Raw genomic sequence first — 18110 nt, forward strand, 5'->3', positions numbered from 1 at the left:
AAAGTGATTTCAGTGTTAGACTAACTATCGCCAACACTGCTAATTTCAAAGTCGCCCATTATCTTTTTAAAGAAATGTGCTGTGTTTATCATCGCATAATGGCCTCTGTAATAATGAATGATTCTCATCTCATCACACGTGCTGCAGTCCCTGTCCCGCCTGTACGCACCCACTGAGGATTAATCATAAAATACTAATTCTTTAATACCTCACCGGCAGCTCGAATGAAACTACGGACCGGTTTCAGCTATTACTTTGGATACATGTGAATTCAGCACAGTTCAGCAAAGGCAGCCAGGATTAAGACCCATGTGATTTGCAAATCACTATTATAAAAATCCACATCAAAATGTATTGAACCAAATTCAGGTCATATTAAAAGAGATTAGACCAATTGTTAGGAGGAAAAAGGGGCACGGACCTCTAATATTTCTGCTGCACAAGGGTTTGAAGTAGAAGCCCTTTAAGTACTGCAAACAAAAATGTAGGCATGTCTCTACACATTTTAAAAAAAGAATAGGATTACGTAGCCATGCTTCATTCTTATCTGCATTCCTAATGCCGCAAATACTACTACTACTCTGATAGCAACAAGGGGAGGACCCAGAAGTCCACGTGGTTTCGAGAAAAGGATAAAGTGGTCGCCATTAGTGGACACGGACGTAGTTAACAGTGGTCATCGCATAACCACAACGCTCAGCCCGCAGGATAATCTCTTCCCAGAGGCTCCACAGAGCTGCTGAGTCCAAGGATTGGCTGTCTTTAAAGAGGTTTCCTCCATACAACCCAAAGCAATAAAAAAATGCACTTATCCTGTAATCTGCAGTCTTATCTTGTTATAAGTGTAAAGAAAATTCTCACATTTAAAACTGGGCATTGATATGTGGCAACTGTCCGTGTTGACAACACGCTAAGTAGGCTATTCATAAGCAGGGAATTGGTTGATAAGTAAACACTATAAACATGGAAGTTTGTATTCTAAAAATAAAGTAGCTGTGTTCCAGAACAAACATAAGGGTAATTGCAGGCTCTTATAAAACGTCTTTCTGGCGCTCTGTGGGTCAGGATTTCAAAATGTGGGTCATAAACAGGGTTGTACTTAGAGTGGGTCTCGCTTTTTCAATTCACAGTCTTTAAGCTTCTTTACAAACTAGTCATATTATGAGAGAGACTAACTACGAAATGTCCTGGAAAACAGAACTGCAAAAGACTTCCCTCCAATTTCTTGAAAATGAGGTGAAAGAGGAAACAGGTCTACTACATGATAATGAACACATAAATGAACAACTAGCCTAGCAGTCGCATACTTAGAGCATGTCTTGGTGGCCATTGTCAAAGGTTAAAACTGGTAAGTTATGTTTGTGTTTGTCCTCGAGCTGTGGGTCACTGTGTTTTATTCTAATAGTCTTATGCTAATTTGGACTTGGACTTGGAACGGTTGAACGGACACATGCTATCACTCTGGATTATTGACTCGAGCTCTGTTGTTGGGTCTGGTAAAGTTATAAGTTATAAGCAATTTGAGCACTGGCTGGAAGTGCTATAAAGTAAACTTTGGCTGCATCCGAATGTGCACTTCCATATCCACCTTATTTAACAAAGCAGAAGTAAGCTATGCGAGACGTCCGTTTCATTAGCAAATAACTAAGAATAACAAAGAACAGTAAACGGTAAAACGATTTGCGCTACAAACCAATTTGTTTATGATTAATATAATTTATTAAAATAGTATGATAGCAAATAGGCTACCAGTTTGCAATATCGAGCAGTATAACAGACTGTTTTTGTACAGTTAAAATAATTGGAATTGAATGACAGTAGAAGCCTTTGCACATTCAAGTAACATCCGTATCCGGTCTTATGTTAAAATTAAGGCGGATAAAAGGCAAAAAAACTGTACATGAAAAAAGCAGAATGATGAATTCACAGTAGGCATACTCATAAAACAGTAGCCGGAAAGTACCAAGGATGACCTACTACTTCAGGCGAGATTCTGAAGTGTGCATATAATGGAAATTTTACTTTCTCATGAGGCCACGGGAGAGGATTAATGAATGGAGGTGAAGCGATGTGATAATGACAACATGACGGATGTAGTATGCCCGGATTACATTTACTGCACACATTCATACTATATACAACATACTTTTTTAACGGCCATGAAGTAAGTTCAAATTCAAATGTAGTACTTAGACAGCAGCCTACGCGATTTCGGACGCACTGCATATGTAGAATAAAACCGCTTCTTCTCCAGAGTCCATTTTATAAAATTTTCTCTACATTTATGTTTGTTTGCTAAACATTTTACAACTTTGCAACAGAGTGCATCACCTTTAAAAATCAGCTATTGAAAAATCCACGTCTAATCAATATTCTGAATATATTAGCCTACAGCATTATAAAACTTAAATAAACTAAATACATTTAAAATCATATTCTAGTATTTGCTAAATATAATCTAAATGTCTTGTTTGCATTTTACACCATGTTTTGTGATGTAGCTGTTTGGTTTTTGGAAGGAGTAGCACATGTTGAGGTTTTTAAACATTAATTAATTTAGTGTTGAGGAGAAATAAAAACTATGGAAAAGCATTACAATGTTGTTTTTATGTGCCTGAAATTTACTCTTGCACAATGACACATTAGTTTATTTTGCAATGTACATGTGTACAAATGATGTTGCTGCATGGGAAGTGAAATTGACTTATTTGTATAGCCTAAACATTTAAACTCGTATTCTAGTTTATTTGTCACTATACTCTATGTCACTATATTCTGTTTTCTTCAGGCATTTTTATCAAACAAAAAAGACCCGAGTTTACTGTCTATAAAAACAACATCAAATGCAAGTATAGTTTCCTCATCCAGACTACCGGTGTAAACATGGTCTCTAAATAATGTTGCGGGATCGGTAATCCCCTGACCTGCAGACTCAAAGCCGCTTCTCTGGCAGGTTTTAAACGCGATAGCGAGTGAGTGGTGTTGAAAGTTGCTGTATGTCTCCCTCCCTCCACTTCACTCGTCCATTGACTGCGAGCTAAGCGAAATTACGAATGCTACTACGGTTAAGGCTATGCTTATGAATATTGAGAAGTCGTGCTCACGTTGCCTGGTAACCCTCCAATGGCAAAGGCTAGGTTCATGCATATTAATTACCCTACGCAGGCGTTGTTCTCTAACCTTCCAATAGCGAAACGCCTGCCTAATTAATATTAATTAGCTACGAGGGCCTTTGTTTTGATAGTCCAATAGCGACACTTTGTGTTATGAATATTAACAACTAAGTTTTGCCGTAGTAGATTTCATAACTTTGCAGTCGGGCCTCTTGAAGAGGACTGTGGGGGAGGGTCACGTGACGTGTGTACACACAGTAGAGTTCAGCACCACTCGATTCGTAGTAAGATCATCAGCGTCCTCCCCTTTCCAGAACAAGCTTTGACGGACCAGAGACGAATGTCCCATATGCAATTGTGTTTACGCCACATATTGGCGACTTAATCGATCGCATTTTGACGTACTTTATTTTATACGAAGTCCTGGAAGTCTAGCAACCGATTTGGGAGCTTTTGTCAAAGTATCCGAGGAGAAATGTCAATGGAAATACAGCAGAACCCGATGCCTCCGTAGAGAGCTGTCTCTCAGTGCCAAGAACTGGTCCTCTGGTGAGTAGGTTAGCCAATACCTCCCTGTATTGAGTTAAAAGTTGTTTTTAAAGTAGCATTTAAACCGCTGTATAGTCAGCAGGGATGAGAGAGCTCGCTAAATCAGTCACATGCATGTTAGACACTTTATTACAGTTTACCGCTAGAAGTGTATGACAGTTAACAGCAACATCAGACAGGTTAAACTCAAACGTGTAATGCCCGGATGAAAAACAAACCAAACCAAAAGATTTTTCATCTTTTTAGTCATTGAAAATATTTTTTTCCCCGCTGTAAGTTTACAAAAAGACAATTAACCATGGTTTTACTACACATAAAAAATTAAAACAACAACAAAACATGGTAACCACTAATTAACCATGGTATTTGTAGTAAAACTGTGGTTATACAAATGGTAATACATCTGCCAAAAAAACATGGTTACTACACTTTTACTACAATAAAACCATGGGTAATTTTCGTACGGGTTGTTTTTGAGATTATGCACAGGGGAAAAAGTATATGGGTATATTGTACATTTAGTATTTTCGGTTATATTTTCCATGAAGGTGTCTGGATGGGCTATCCTGTAAGGATTGGAGCGTGCAAGGAACACACTGTGTCTTTACTTTTAAGCACTCTGTATAGCTTATCAATTTTAACTTTTGTTTTTAATTAATATTTAAAAATAAAAACAAAACAGTATCAGCTAAGTATTGAACAAACAAATTAAAAGTGTTTCATTGTTTTTAAACTTGATGTAAGGTACTGTCACCAAGTACAACATGTTCCTGGATCACCATCTTTATTGATCCTGAAACAACGTTTTAATCAACCAATCAGATTTAAGGGACACATTTTTAACATCAAGTTTAGGCTTACAACCAGGGTTAGGTGCTGTTATTCACTATCATTCCCCTTTGATTTAGGTTTAGGATTAGTATCAGACTAAATTGGACAGGAATTGTGTCCTGGATCAGCAAAATATGTTGATCCAGGAACTTGTCTTACTTGACCGTAAGTTGCTTATTCTCATTGACTTATTAATAATGACCAGTGACCTTTGAGAAGAAAACCACTGTTTTGTAGTGTGTAATATTTAGCCTACTAAATATAATCAAAATAGCCTATTTTATTTGCATTTTACACCACATTTTGTGTTGTATGTGTTTGGTTTTGGAAATATTAGCACATGTTGAGGTTTGCAAACATTAATCCCATTAATTTTGTGTTGAGGTCGGAGAAAAATAATAATATGGAAAAGCATTACCATGTTGTTTTTATTTGCCTGAAATTTAGTTTCGCACTGACTCATTAGTTTATTTCGCAATGTACATGTGGACAAGTGATGTTGCTGCAGTGGAAGTGACATTGACTAAACAACCAAAAACCCCAGAGAGGCTACGTTACTGTTGGATCAGGTCCATGTAGGACTTGTAAGAGGATGGCAATGTGCCTATGAGTTCTGTTGAAGATCGCAGACGTCATATGAGACAGCTGAGAGAAGCATGCCTCTGCCTAAAGACATTGACGAGCGCTACTCTCCAACATGGTCTGGACTGTCCAGCTGGACATGAGAGGATTACGTAACCTGTTATCCAATTTTCTCATACAGTTGTCAACTTTGATCCTTCATATTCTCTTCAGTCCATATATTTCATTCCAAATGTGGAGATATTTTAATATTTAAAAAATGACCCCAACAACCCACAATGCTAAGACATGACGTAGACACTAAAATATTATGATCATCACCAGTAAACAAATTGTGCTATGCAAATCACATGTGAATCGCTTTGTATAACCAGGAACGCTCCTGCAGTGAATTTGTTTTTCTCAGTTCAAGACTGGCTAGCGATTAAACCATGCACGCTGTAGCTACTCAAACACCCAGAGTGATCTCTCCTGTTGATAACTTTACAAAGAAGCGTTGAGAGAACATGCCGTCCCAGGGGTCAACACAGCTGAGGCGGTGTCAGGAGGACTAACACAGATATGTGCAGGAGGTTCAATTGAGACGTTTGTTTGTGTTTCACAGCTTCAGGAAAGTATTGCAAGCCTTAGAAAAATGTCCTGGTCATCAGAGCCCCGGCTGCGTGTAGGTGATGAAAAGCATGTAAGGATGAATGGCGCTGTTGGAGGACGAGAGATTGAAACGGGTCGAGTCGGTGTTGAATAAAGTTACTTGTAGATGCAAAACGCGAAAGATCCCTCTGCAACACCCATACTTTTAAACCAGACAAATTTGAACTTTGAGCTCACATGGCTGAGGATCCATTTATTTTACATTTCCAGCTGAATATTAAATATTTTTATTTGAATATTTATGAGGCACACTTTGATCTCTATACCAAGATAACCACTACTACTATTTCTGCCTGTTGCAAAGTTAGTTTTGGAAGAGGGTTGCTGGGTAAAAACACCATACATTGACACCATACATACCATACTGACCTTCATGTTGTTTTACTATATGTAAAAAATATTTTGTTAAATTTACAGTAAAAAAAAACTGGCACCTGTGGTCGCCAGAAATTCACTGTAAATAAATACAGCAGGGTTACCAAGTATTTGAATTTCCAGCAGAATTGGGCTAGTAAATTGTTGGCGCAGGTTAAAGGTTTGATATATTCACTATTGAATATTTTGGTCATTTTATATTCTACCAATGTGCTATGATGAGTTTTGTGAGTGAAGGGAACTGCGTTTGAGCTCACGTGTGCTCCTTAATGAGTACATTAGGATTTTTAATACATAGGGCCCTATCTTGCACCCAGCGCAATTGACTTTGTACACCGACGCATGTATCATTCGTATTTTGCACCCGCGCACAGCGGACTATTCCCTCCACAGACGCACGTCGGTAAATTAGGTAATGTACTTGCGCTAGCGGGGCGGTTCGGCGAAAAGAGGAGGCGTGTTCCGGCGCAAAACTCACCTGGTGCTATTTTCCAGTTTTAGAAAGCAATTGCGCCACTGACCAGGAAAAACCCAGTCTAAAGACAGTGGCACATTGCGCGTTAGTCATTTGGTATTTTAAGGGCGCATGCTTGGCCATAATGTAGTGTGTGAACAACGCGCATCCACTTTGATTCTCTAATATAAACAGACACAGCAGTTTTCATTTTTGCAAATCATACATTATTACAAGGAAAAATATTAACACACGAGGGAAATCATTGTTGTGTCCGTGAAGATGTGGAAAAGATCTATATAGATTTTTTTTTTAAAATCTAGATTAGGCTACACATTTACCCAAATTATACGCCTGTTTAACCGAAGCTAATTTGGGTGGGTTTCTCCCATCATCCCCAATGTCACTTCTCTGTGTTTTACGGCCCTGACGAGAACGTCGGTCTCCTCGGCTGTGAACCGCTCCTGGCGTGCGCCTGGCAAATCCGCCGTTATAATAGCGATCCGCATTGAAACAAGCGCGCCTGCTCTTAAAGGGAATGTGAGAGGACGCTCTGATTGGTTTATTTCACGTTACACCCAAACCACACCAATGAATATTGAAGCTACTTCAGACCAACCCATTTTAGATTTGCGCCAGGCGCAATAGTCATTTATCTAATCCAGACGTACTACATTCGCCATTCTGTCATTATCATGTGATGTACCAGCGTCGCTTCCTGCCGTTGACAAATCCTCTCCCGTGGCCTCATGGGATAGTAAAGTGTCCATTATATGCACACTTCAGTATCACGCTGGAAATAGAAACTCATCCGGGGACTTTTTGCCTACTCTTTTATGAGCACTGTGAATTCAAACATACTTCTTTTGTCACATTTACAGTTGGTTATGTACATGGTAACTTGCAGTTAATTAACAGGTTTTTACTGTAGCATATGTAAAAATGGCAAAAAACAAGAAACCTGTATGACGTACTTCTGCGAAAGACGAATACATTTTGCCAAAAATTATATTTCCATTGTAATCACTGAGACTTTTTAACATGCAGTACCATATTTAGATTTTGTGTCATTTTTGTTTACGTCACTTCTGCATGTCATCTCTATTTCGATATGCAAAACCTTGTATTTTTGACTCCAAATACGTCGTCTTCGTCTTAGTCTGCTTTCTATTTCCTAAATCCCTGCAGCTGAAACACAGAAGTGAAAAATGTATTGTAGCACGACACGATTTGACTGCAGAGCGCCCAGTCCTCATCTTCGTTTACTATTCGTTACCTAAACCCTTGCGGCACGCACGCACACACAAAGCTCAGAAAATGCAATCATGTGACATCACTCAGCCGATTCTGAGAATTTTCTGTACATTCCAGTGGGGATACGAGGGGTGTGGAGCAGCCCTCTTTTCATCTGCCGGGGCGGAGGGTTGACTACTTCTCTGAAAGTGTCAAGTGCATTTAGTTCGACTCCCACAACACTCTTCATCCAGATGCATGGTCAGCCAAGATTTCTTGTTTGTTTGTTTGAGGGAGGTACAGTTAATAACAGGGGTCATTGAGAGGTACACAGTGGATGGACACTTAACCGTTGCAGGCGTGCTTGCTCATGTGAGCTGAAGGCGTTAGAAGAAATATTCTCTAAATGACATGCTTTTATTGTAAGCAGTGATGTCAACTACCTTTTGCACCCACTCAGGAATGCTTCAGTCTTCCAGCATAGACAGTGTTTGGTCATGGTCTCTTGAGGCAGACAAGATGCTGGTTGCAAAGTTGTACAGTAAGGATGTACAATAAATTTTTTACAATACCATTAAACAGGTTTGGGACCGGTAAGATTTGACTTTTATACAGCAAGAATGCATTGTTAAAAAGTGACTGTAAAGATATTTATAATGTTACTAAAGATTTATAATTTAAATAAATGCTGTTCTTTAACTTCCTATTTACCTATTTTAAAAAAACTGAATAAATTTGTCATTTCGTTCACAAAAATATAAAGCAGCAAAAAATTTTTTCAACGTTGATCATTATAAGAAAGGATTCTTACGCACCAAATCAGCACATTACAGTGATTTCTGAAGGATCATGTGAATGCTGTGGGCCCTAATTATGCAGGACTGGCTCAAGAAAAACTAGTCAACATTTTCAGACTGCAATAAGTAGCTGATTTTGAAAAGATTGTATTTATTAGGCTGTAATCCCTTATGAGCAGCATGCAGTCTGAAGACCTGTCCTCCTCAGAGGAAACCGGTTCAGTGGATGTGTAAAAAGTAAACGGATGCTTTTAACAGTTTGCAACTAAAACTCACCAGTACTACCCTTATTTGCACAATTGGTTGCCATGGTCACGGGAAGAGGAAGAAGGGAACAGGATGATGACTGTTTTTAAGTGAGAGATTGGGACACAGGTAGTGATTAGTCTTGGCTGTTCTATTGTGTTTGTTAGCAGCAAAGTCCATTTGCAAGATATTTTGTTTCTTTGAAAGTAAGTCGTGCAGAAAAGCCGGCATGGCCATTATGGAATCAGACTTTTACACCTGCCCCTTAGAAACCATGTCATCACATATTGTTTTCCCACGGTAACTCTTTTCTCCTGTTCCCAACAGGACAGAGTCTCATGCTAGTGAAGAAAACAATAGTCTTTACATGTAGAGATGCACCGATATGAACATTTTGGTCAATACCGATAATTATTTGTATTTGAAAGCCAATAACTGATATATTGGCCGATAAATCTAAATCCAAATCCAAATTTTCAATTCAATTTCAATCCAATTCAAAACCATCATGACGAACAGTGCACATCTGAAGTGCCTCAGCTGAAGGAAATTATCCATTATTGGTCATATCGACCACATTTTCTTATCGGGCCGATAACGGTTACATTACAAATACACATATATCGGCCAATACCGATATGGTGGCCGATATATCGCAAATCCATATTTACATATTTCCTCTAGACCAGAGTTTAACCCTTTTAAGTATTGCCATGAAGATATTTACTGGTAGTTACGCACCGGTTAGACCGCAACATAAAGTGTTGCATACAGAGCTGTTGATGCAGAAAACATGCTGGTTCACCAAAGGTGTGTGACTACGAGGTGAAAAGGGTAAATGAGTTTCCCCACCCTCTGGCGAGTCATAGTGGAGCTGAGCAATCCATGGCTGCCTGTCTCCAGGCCAAAACAGCCGATCTGTGACTGTGTTATGTAAGCAGACATAGGAACATGCACTCAACAGTCATTATATCTGCTCAGATGTGCTCAGCGTTGTCTGGGAAGACTCCAACTCTACGTCCAAATACATGCTGACATGCACACAAAAGCCAGAAGCCTCGTGTCAGAAAGTTTGATCTGCAAAATATGTTCTTAAGACATTATATAAATTCTTTTTCCCTGACAATTGTCATGCAAATAATTGCGAGTCATGATTTTTCAGTCATGAAAAATGATTTAATTGAATTGTTGTTGGTTTTTATGTTGTTATTATGAATATATTCACTTAACATATATTCTATAGTCACTTTAAATTAATTAAGATTGGAGTGTGTGTAAATGGGAAGTGCACAATGATTGCGATTATTCTAAATAAACATGGTAGGGACAAATCATTTTGGCTAGCACACGTTCATCACATATAAAAAGCACAGGGGAAGATTTGGCTTGTTTGCTCTCTTTCCTCCTTAACTTTGCTCTCTTTACCAATTGTTTACATAAAAGAAGCCAGGAAGCTAATTAAATAAAATAAAGCAATAATGTAGCCTGTGTGTAATCATACAAAAGTGTTGTTCACATTGTGAGAGCTCACTGAGAGCGTTATGTCATTATGTTTTAATGAGTGGACTGCAGAGCGGCTCTCTGCATGTGCCCGCGCTGTGACCTCATCCTGAACTCAAACTTCACACTGTGCATCCACTGCTCCCCTGACATGTCACATCTCATGCCATAAATCTGCCTTAGAGCTGAAGTATGCCCTCTTTTGGTCCCAGCACGTGCATTGTCACCGTGCAACGAGCCAAGGTGCTGAACTGAATAGGTGGAACCTATTGTTATGGAAAGAAACGTCTGATGTCATATAATGGTGTCCTTCCTCTTTTTTGTACAACATAATCCTTAATGGCACGTGGTGACTGGAATGAAGTCCTTGTGTTTAGGGTTTTGCTCTTCAGTGCAACTTATTGTGCTGAGTTTAATTCAGTCTGTAAGATGCAGGGAAGTGGAAGTAAATGTGTTTTTTTCAAATCTAATGCTTGTGCATTAACTGTGCTGTTTATGTATGGTTTCAGTTTTATTCTCTATGTGGTGGTAACAACAGCAAGAAGGTTTTTGCAAGCCATTGATCAGGGAGCACCTAGAAAGTGAAAAATTCAACAACAAAAAATTGCATTACAGGTGCACTATGTAATTATTTCCCACTTACATAAAGTTGTAAACCTAGAGAAATGATCAGTGCATTTGTCAACTATCCATCATTTTGTTCAAGGGTGTCCAATCTTGCTCTTGGAGTTCCAACTTCCAGCAGAGTTTAGCTTTATCATTGAATTAAACACTCCTGAATTAGCTAATCGAGGATTTCAGGATCACTAGACACTCCCAGGCAGTGTATTAGAGCTGAACTCGGAAGGAAAGTCCCCTGAAAGAGCAGGAATGGACACCCCGGATCTTGTCGGGTAATAAAAGCTTTTATAATTTTGAAAACAAACCAATGCATTAACATTCTGCTCATGTTTTTTCTTACAGCTGATTCAGAAAGACGGAGCAGACACCTTTGGAAAGTCTAGCAATGTGGAGTTGCATGGTTTACAATGAGACGGACGACAACGTGGACCTCCGGCTCTGCCAGGACTTCGGACTCATTCTGTCCGTCTTTTCTCTGGTGTACCTCATTGTCTGCTTTCCAGTGGGGCTTTGCTACAATGCCCTGCTGGTGGTGGTCAACCTTTCCAACAAGGTCACCATGACCATGCCTGATGTCTACTTTGTGAACATAGCCATTGCTGGTCTGGTGCTCAACTTGGTGGCTCCAGTAGAGTTGCTGGGACCCAGTTTTACACGCTGGCCCATGTGGGAATACAACAATGAGATCTACATCACCCTCCTCATTCTCTTCAACATCTCCTCTCTGGTCATCATGTACTCCACTACCTTGCTCAGTCTGGACTATTATATTGAGCGGGCTCTTCCTCGCACCTACATGTCCAGCGTCTACAACACCAAGCATGTTTGCGGCTTTATCTGGGGCGGTGCCGTACTCACTAGCTTCTCTTCGCTGCTCTTCTATGTGTGCAATCACGTCTCCACTAAGATCATCGAGTGCTCCAAGATGCAAAACAAAGAGGCGGCTGACGCCATCATGATGTTCATTGGGTATGTGGTGCCGGCGGTTGCCGTGCTTTACGCGTTCGTGCTGATCCTCCGAATCAGGAAGGAGTCCACGCCTTTGGACCAGGACTCTGGAAGGCTCGATCCTTCCATCCACAGGTTGCTGCTGGCCTCTGTGTGCATGCAGTTTCTTCTATGGACTCCATACTACATGACCTTACTGGTGCACACAGTGGCTGGAGCTCCTGGGAGCTATTCCAACAGGCAGCACCTTACCACATACTTCTTCCTGAGATGTTTATCCGTGCTGCTCGCCTTCTGCAGTAGCTTTGCCATTCCCCTCATGTACAGGCAAATGAACAAGAACTTTTCGCATAAACTCCAGCGGCTCCTAAAGAGGCTGCACTGCGGGGACCAATCTTGTCCTCACGAACGCTCAACAGTACAGCAGGTGGTCACATGAGGGCTTGTGTCCAATCAGATCTGCTTCTCTCTCACTAGCACTTACTCCGAATCCACAAAAGTAGAGCCAGCACATGAACCTGGATATATATTGTGTGCAGAAAGGAAGCTCACCACAAGGAGTGTCTCTGTGAAATTTTGGAACCTCTGTAACATTTAACTTTATTTGTTCATCTCTGTGGTGAGTGGGCGACCAAGAAGAAACCACTAAGTGCTGTTTTTGTGTAAGCTATGTCTATTCTTTGGGTTTTTGGGCCTGGGGAAATCTCAACCCATCTGATGGTCCTTTCGGTGGAGGGGGAAAAGGTTGAACGTGTGTAATCTGTTACAGGATATGTGGCATAGCCTTCTAATGTGATGCTTTTAGACCAACCTATAGGGAATTTAGCTTAAAGCCACATTTTGCCCCAAACTCTCAGTGTTGTGATCCACAACAGCATAGGCTCTTCAGTCTAGATTGAGTTTTCTGGTCACACTTTCTATAAAACCTTTCTGGTAGACGCTAACATACACAATATAATTACCTCAATTTCACACACCAACGGGCATTTCATTACAACTTTTACAGCACTCAGAAATAACTCAGTGAGACTGTTATCAGGGAGCGGGAAAGATGTGTTTGTGTGTGTCGTTGTGTGCGGGTGGTTGTGTGTTCTCGAGTCCTTGCTGCTAAGGTAATGTGCATCATAACTGCACAGCTGCTCAGCCATATTAAATCCAGTCAACTGTGTATAGCTTATTGAGACGAAGCTATAGAAAATATCTACTAGTAGTAGTAGTAGCCTTTATTGTCACTTAGTCACAAGTACCAGCGAAATTAGCCATCAACCTGTCCATACAAAACATACATACAATATGACAATGGGGTAGACAAGACAGGAAGACAGGATTGAGGAAAATAATACAGCATGACATGAGGATAGGTGAGGGAAAAAAAAGGCAACTTCCAGACTATGCTCCTGTGAGGAGTACAGTCTGGGAACAGGAAAAAAAACACCTCAGCAACATTAGCACATAATCAGTACGACATGAATCCACAAGACTTGCAACAGGGGAGGGGAGTGGGGGATGGAGGTCACCCAGCACAGGCAAGCAGCCATCCGGTCCTGCAGCCATATTCGGCGCTGGTCACAGACCCGCCCGCCAGGCTGGGGGGTACAAAGCGGCGAAGGCGAGGGATGTGGGGTGGGGGGTGATTGCATATCTGTATATATATGTAAGAGTTTGTGTATGTGTAGGCCTGGAGATTCGCTCCGCCTGGCATCCAAATCTCGGTGCCTCTGTCCGCAGGATGTTATAGCGTTAACACAGCAAGTTGCCATGGAGACAACCTTGATTAGGTCCCAAACAGAGTCAACAATCAGCAGGTGTCTGTGAGAGATGGGGGGAGGAACGCAAGAGCGGCTCACTGCAGTGCTCCTCCGGGGGAGTTGTTGTTCCAACAGCGGCCTTGGCCGAGGCCAGTGCTGGTTGAGGGGGGCCGAAAGCAGATAAGATTGGGATTATTTGGTCTTGGGGCGAGTAGCCGCATTCCTTTGCACGACTACTCTCTTAGTCCATTCTGGTCCATCAGCTTTTGCAAAGCCGTGAGCTTCTCCATGATGTTATCCATATTTCGGGTCACCTCCCTGTTGTTATCCATCATGCGGTTAATAGTCCCAGCCTGAGTGCTGACCGCTCTGCCCACTGCTTCAATCATGCCGGGCAGCATTGTGGGGCTTTGGACAGCTGTCACCGTCTTCTTAATTTCTTGATAAACCAGGGCAATGCCTAATCCAGTCAGCAAAAGACCTGTTATCATGGTTCCGAATAGATAGATATCTTCAATGTCCTCCACGGAAAGAGCCGCCAGACACACGACCCGCCACCTCTCCCACGCGTCCATCGTGTAGCCAGCTGCGAACGTTCCGGCAGGGCAGTCAGGTTCCCCCGAACCCAAGCTTCTCGTCGAGAAGATGGTGTCAATTGCGTTGAGAGACCAGTTAATCAAATCCATGATTTTTAGTTTGGAGAGCAGTGCGGAGAGAGTCTCTCAAAGTTAAGACATAAGACTAGACGAGAGGAGCGAAGCAGGGAAGGTCAGGGGGAGGAGAGGGAGAGAAAATGCGACCGCCTTCGTTGAGAGCCAGAAGAGAAGGATCTACTAGACAATGGATCACAGTTTTAAGGTCAACTAATTAGAAATGTAATCTTCTTTATTAAATACTTTTTCAATCATTAGTCTGTTACTACTGTAATTATTATCCATGCACCATAAGGACGTGGTTAACAATTCACATGTTTGAGATGTGAATACAAGCTGCACAAGCTCTATAAATACAATCAAACATATTTGATTTCTTGTAACAGATTTACGCTCAAGAAGAAACCCGCTCAGATTTGTTCTGGAACATACAGTTAATGATTTACAGTTAAAGTATTGATCTGACTTTATTGCTTCTAAACGATGAATCAGATTGGGAAAACCTTTTCTGTCTGATGTGTATATCCAAAAGAAATAGCTTTTATTGAGATTAGTTGCATGAATAATTTCATTGTATGCATATATAGAGAAATATGCATAAATGCTCTCAAGACTGGGAGAAAATCGTAGACATTTCCAGAAAATAATACTGGCAGGATGAGAAATAGAACAGTTTAAGCTAGTAAATGGTATGTTGTTATCGAAAATGTCTTTACTCTTGTTTTTTCTTGAGACAGTGGATGCAAAATTAGTATATTTTGGAGAGAAAGCACTGTATGTGAATGGAAGAGTGGAGACGTGTCATTTAAATCCACTTTTGTATGCAAGGGAAAGAATGTATTTAAAGTCATGAAGGGGATTCAAATCAGTTAACCCTCAATCATAAACGATTAAACAGCATCAAATCACAATGTCATGGCTGTTGTTAGTTTGCTAATGCCAGTATGTATCATATTAAGAATGTGTATATATTGTACTTCAGAGATTTACTGGGAAAAAAACAGACATACCATTTTAGAGTACAGTATTATTATCTCAGAGATTTATTTAGATACTAAAGTGTCAGTCATCCTCTGTCCCATACTGAGTCAAAGACTTGTTCAATAAACTAACATGAATATAATCCTGCTCGGCTTTTCATTGACTCACAACATCAAAGAACATCACAGTGTTCCAAATGACAAATGATGAAACTGGTTTTGGTTTGCATCAACAAAACAGGTATGGATGACTACACTCGCACATACCAAAGAAAAGAAAAGAAAAGAAATAATGGTTCATGTAACAGATGCCAAAACATATTTTTCTGGCTTGGTGCGAGCCTCAGTCAGTATAGTGCCATGCCCCAGGAGCACAAACCACACTGAAATGTTCTTTGGCAGAATCATTTTGTTTAGTTGCCCGTCTGCAGAGCAGCAACCACTACAGACATTAGTATGGTGAAAGACACTTTCAGCTTGTTCTTCAACTGTCTTCATTTATTAAAATTTATTTTGTTGCATATTAAACAATTTGCAACTTCACTAAGAGGTTTTACTGAAGAGTTTGAGTTTGTCTAAGTTCAAATCTCAAGTGAAAACTGCCTCGCACAAACAATGATTGTTATCAAACAATCTCCAACCGCCATTGGTTGGAAAACAGATAGCCCCGCCCTAAACCTAACGCACATTTGTTAAATCAATATGGCTGTTGTCTGGCTGGTCAGGAAGCTTAAACAAACAGCGCAATGTTTTGAAAATTGCCAGTGTTACACATTTTTTTGGGCTAGATAGAAGGCACATTTTAACCAATAACAAGAAAAGAGCATTGTTTTATTGCGATTATGTATGAAGTCAAACATCTTTTTGATTGCCGTTTAAACAGGAATACACACTTCCAAAACCACCTAAATGTTTGTGGAGTAAGTTGTAGAGAGACTCAGTCCAGTGTCGACTATTTTAAATAAGCATTACTGAATGATTCACAAGACGCTGAAGTGTTGACGCTTGCAGAATAAGAATTCACCTGGGTTTTGTTATATACTGACTCGCAGTGGGGGCACCTCCAGTCAACAGAATCAGCAGTGTGTGTGTGTGTGTGTGTGTGTGTGTGTGTGTGTGTGTGTGTGTGTGTGTGTGTGTGTGTGTGTGTGTGTGTGTGTGTGTGTGTGTGTGTGTGTGTGTGTGTGTGTGTGTGTGTGTGTGTGTGTGTGTGTGTGTACACGTCTGGAATGGAGCGAGCTCGGTCAGAGTGGGAGTGGACCGAGGGGCCCCGTTCAGGCCTTAGCACTGTGTGCAGTCTCTCCGAAGTGCCTGTGGCGTCCCCAAACCAAGCCACAAAACCCCTGTGAAAGAGGAACATTCTAGGCATTCTGAGAATTGTTTTGGCTTCTGAACACCCCCAGCACAACATATCCGCCTGTCACAACACAAGAACAACATTGTCCGATATGGAACAATGGAGCCAGGGTGAGTGTCGGAATATTAGACAAGGAACCGATCAAGAAGCAAGAAAAATTCCATGTTGTTTGGAGTAATACTTCCAAAACTGATTGTAAGAGTATTTCTTACAGGCACTGTTTTCTTTTTGTTAGAAAGTCACGCTACTTTTTAGGAAGTTTTGGAAACTTTTTACCATGCCTTCATTTATTGTTTTATTTTCAATGAAGAAATTGTAATGTTTTACTCTTGTCCCAGATTTTCAATTTTAATATATAAAATCAGTCATACAAAATATAAATAATATAACCAAGTGAAGAAAAATGTGTGAACTGCATCATTTCCAATCAGACTGTAATTTAATATTTAATTAAGTGTGTATTTAGCTATTAGCTTAAGATGAAGGAATTGACCATTTTATTTCAAAAACATTTTTAAAACATAATGTCCAGGGGTGCGTTTCCCGAAAGCATCGTTACTCAACTATGGTCGCAAGTTCCGCCGTTATCAGCATAGTTCAACGGTTTGGTGTTTCCCGAAACCATCGTTCCAACGAACGTTCGCAAACAGCATCGCAAACTTGTGTGGTTGGAACGACAGCTCTGGAGCTGTGGTTAGAAGCATAGTTTCTAGTTTACATGAGATGTAGACTGAATAAATCCTTATCTTTAGCAAAATAAGCAAGCTGACATTCAGTACAACCCGTGTTATTTATTTAGAATACATACAAATGTAATTTACGTCTTTTAGTTTGTCAAGAGATTTAAAACACCGTTTTTGAAGACTGCGCATGTGCGAACGTGCTCTACTATGTAAGAACGAGCCAAATATTGAGTCTGGTAGCCTAATAAAGCAAAATAACTGAGAAAAATTAGAAATGGTCTTCAGATGTAATGTCTGTAACTTATATGACAAAATCTAGCGTTAATTCGATCTCAAACAGATTAATTAAAATAATTTATTAGTCCACCACGTGCGAGACGTCATAAACCAACGTGGTTGAACGATACTTTGCGACATACGGTTTCGGGAAACAGTCGTGACGAGCTAGTTGATTTCTCCAACGATGCATCGTACTATGGTAGTTAAAGCTGCAGTCCGTCGTTTTTCCTCTTTGTCGCCATCTCTGTTAGAAATCTGCAATTGCAGTTATTCGCGGAATTATTAACTGTGCGTGGGTAGTAAATCGGCATGAAACAGCGCGGATGAACACAATGTATTGAGGAGAACCTGTCGCGTCGCTGTGGATACTGTACTGTCATCAGCAATGTCAGAGTATACCTTTTGAAAGTGTCAACATTAGAGTTTTCATCGGTAAATGTCATCTGAACAAGTAAGTAACATTCACTTTTGTTCTGACCAAATTCGGGGGGTGGGGGGAAGCATTGCAGT

General features: G+C 40.4%; 1 protein-coding gene across 2 annotated transcripts; it reads left to right on the forward strand.

Annotated features, from left to right (window-relative positions):
• The first annotated feature begins 3298 nt into the window (after nucleotides 1-3298).
• Nucleotides 3299-15823, forward strand: gpr146 (G protein-coupled receptor 146). 2 transcript variants are annotated; one of them, XR_013797107.1, is made up of 3 exons: nucleotides 3299-3662; nucleotides 11295-13107; nucleotides 14486-15549. XR_013797107.1 is itself a non-coding variant. In XM_079609060.1 (2 exons), the coding sequence occupies exon 2, from the start codon at nucleotides 11338-11340 to the stop codon at nucleotides 12337-12339; it is 1002 nt and encodes a 333-aa protein (XP_079465186.1). In that variant the 5' UTR covers nucleotides 3299-3662; nucleotides 11295-11337; the 3' UTR covers nucleotides 12340-15823. The 2 variants fall into 2 exon arrangements, 1 of the variants encoding a protein (XP_079465186.1); XM_079609060.1 differs by having other exon boundaries at nucleotides 11295-15823.
• The last annotated feature ends 2287 nt before the right edge of the window (nucleotides 15824-18110 follow it).

The sequence above is a fragment of the Phoxinus phoxinus genome, assembly GCF_949152265.1.
Source record: "Phoxinus phoxinus genome assembly, chromosome: 1".
Classification (NCBI taxonomy): Eukaryota; Metazoa; Chordata; class Actinopteri; order Cypriniformes; family Leuciscidae; genus Phoxinus; species Phoxinus phoxinus.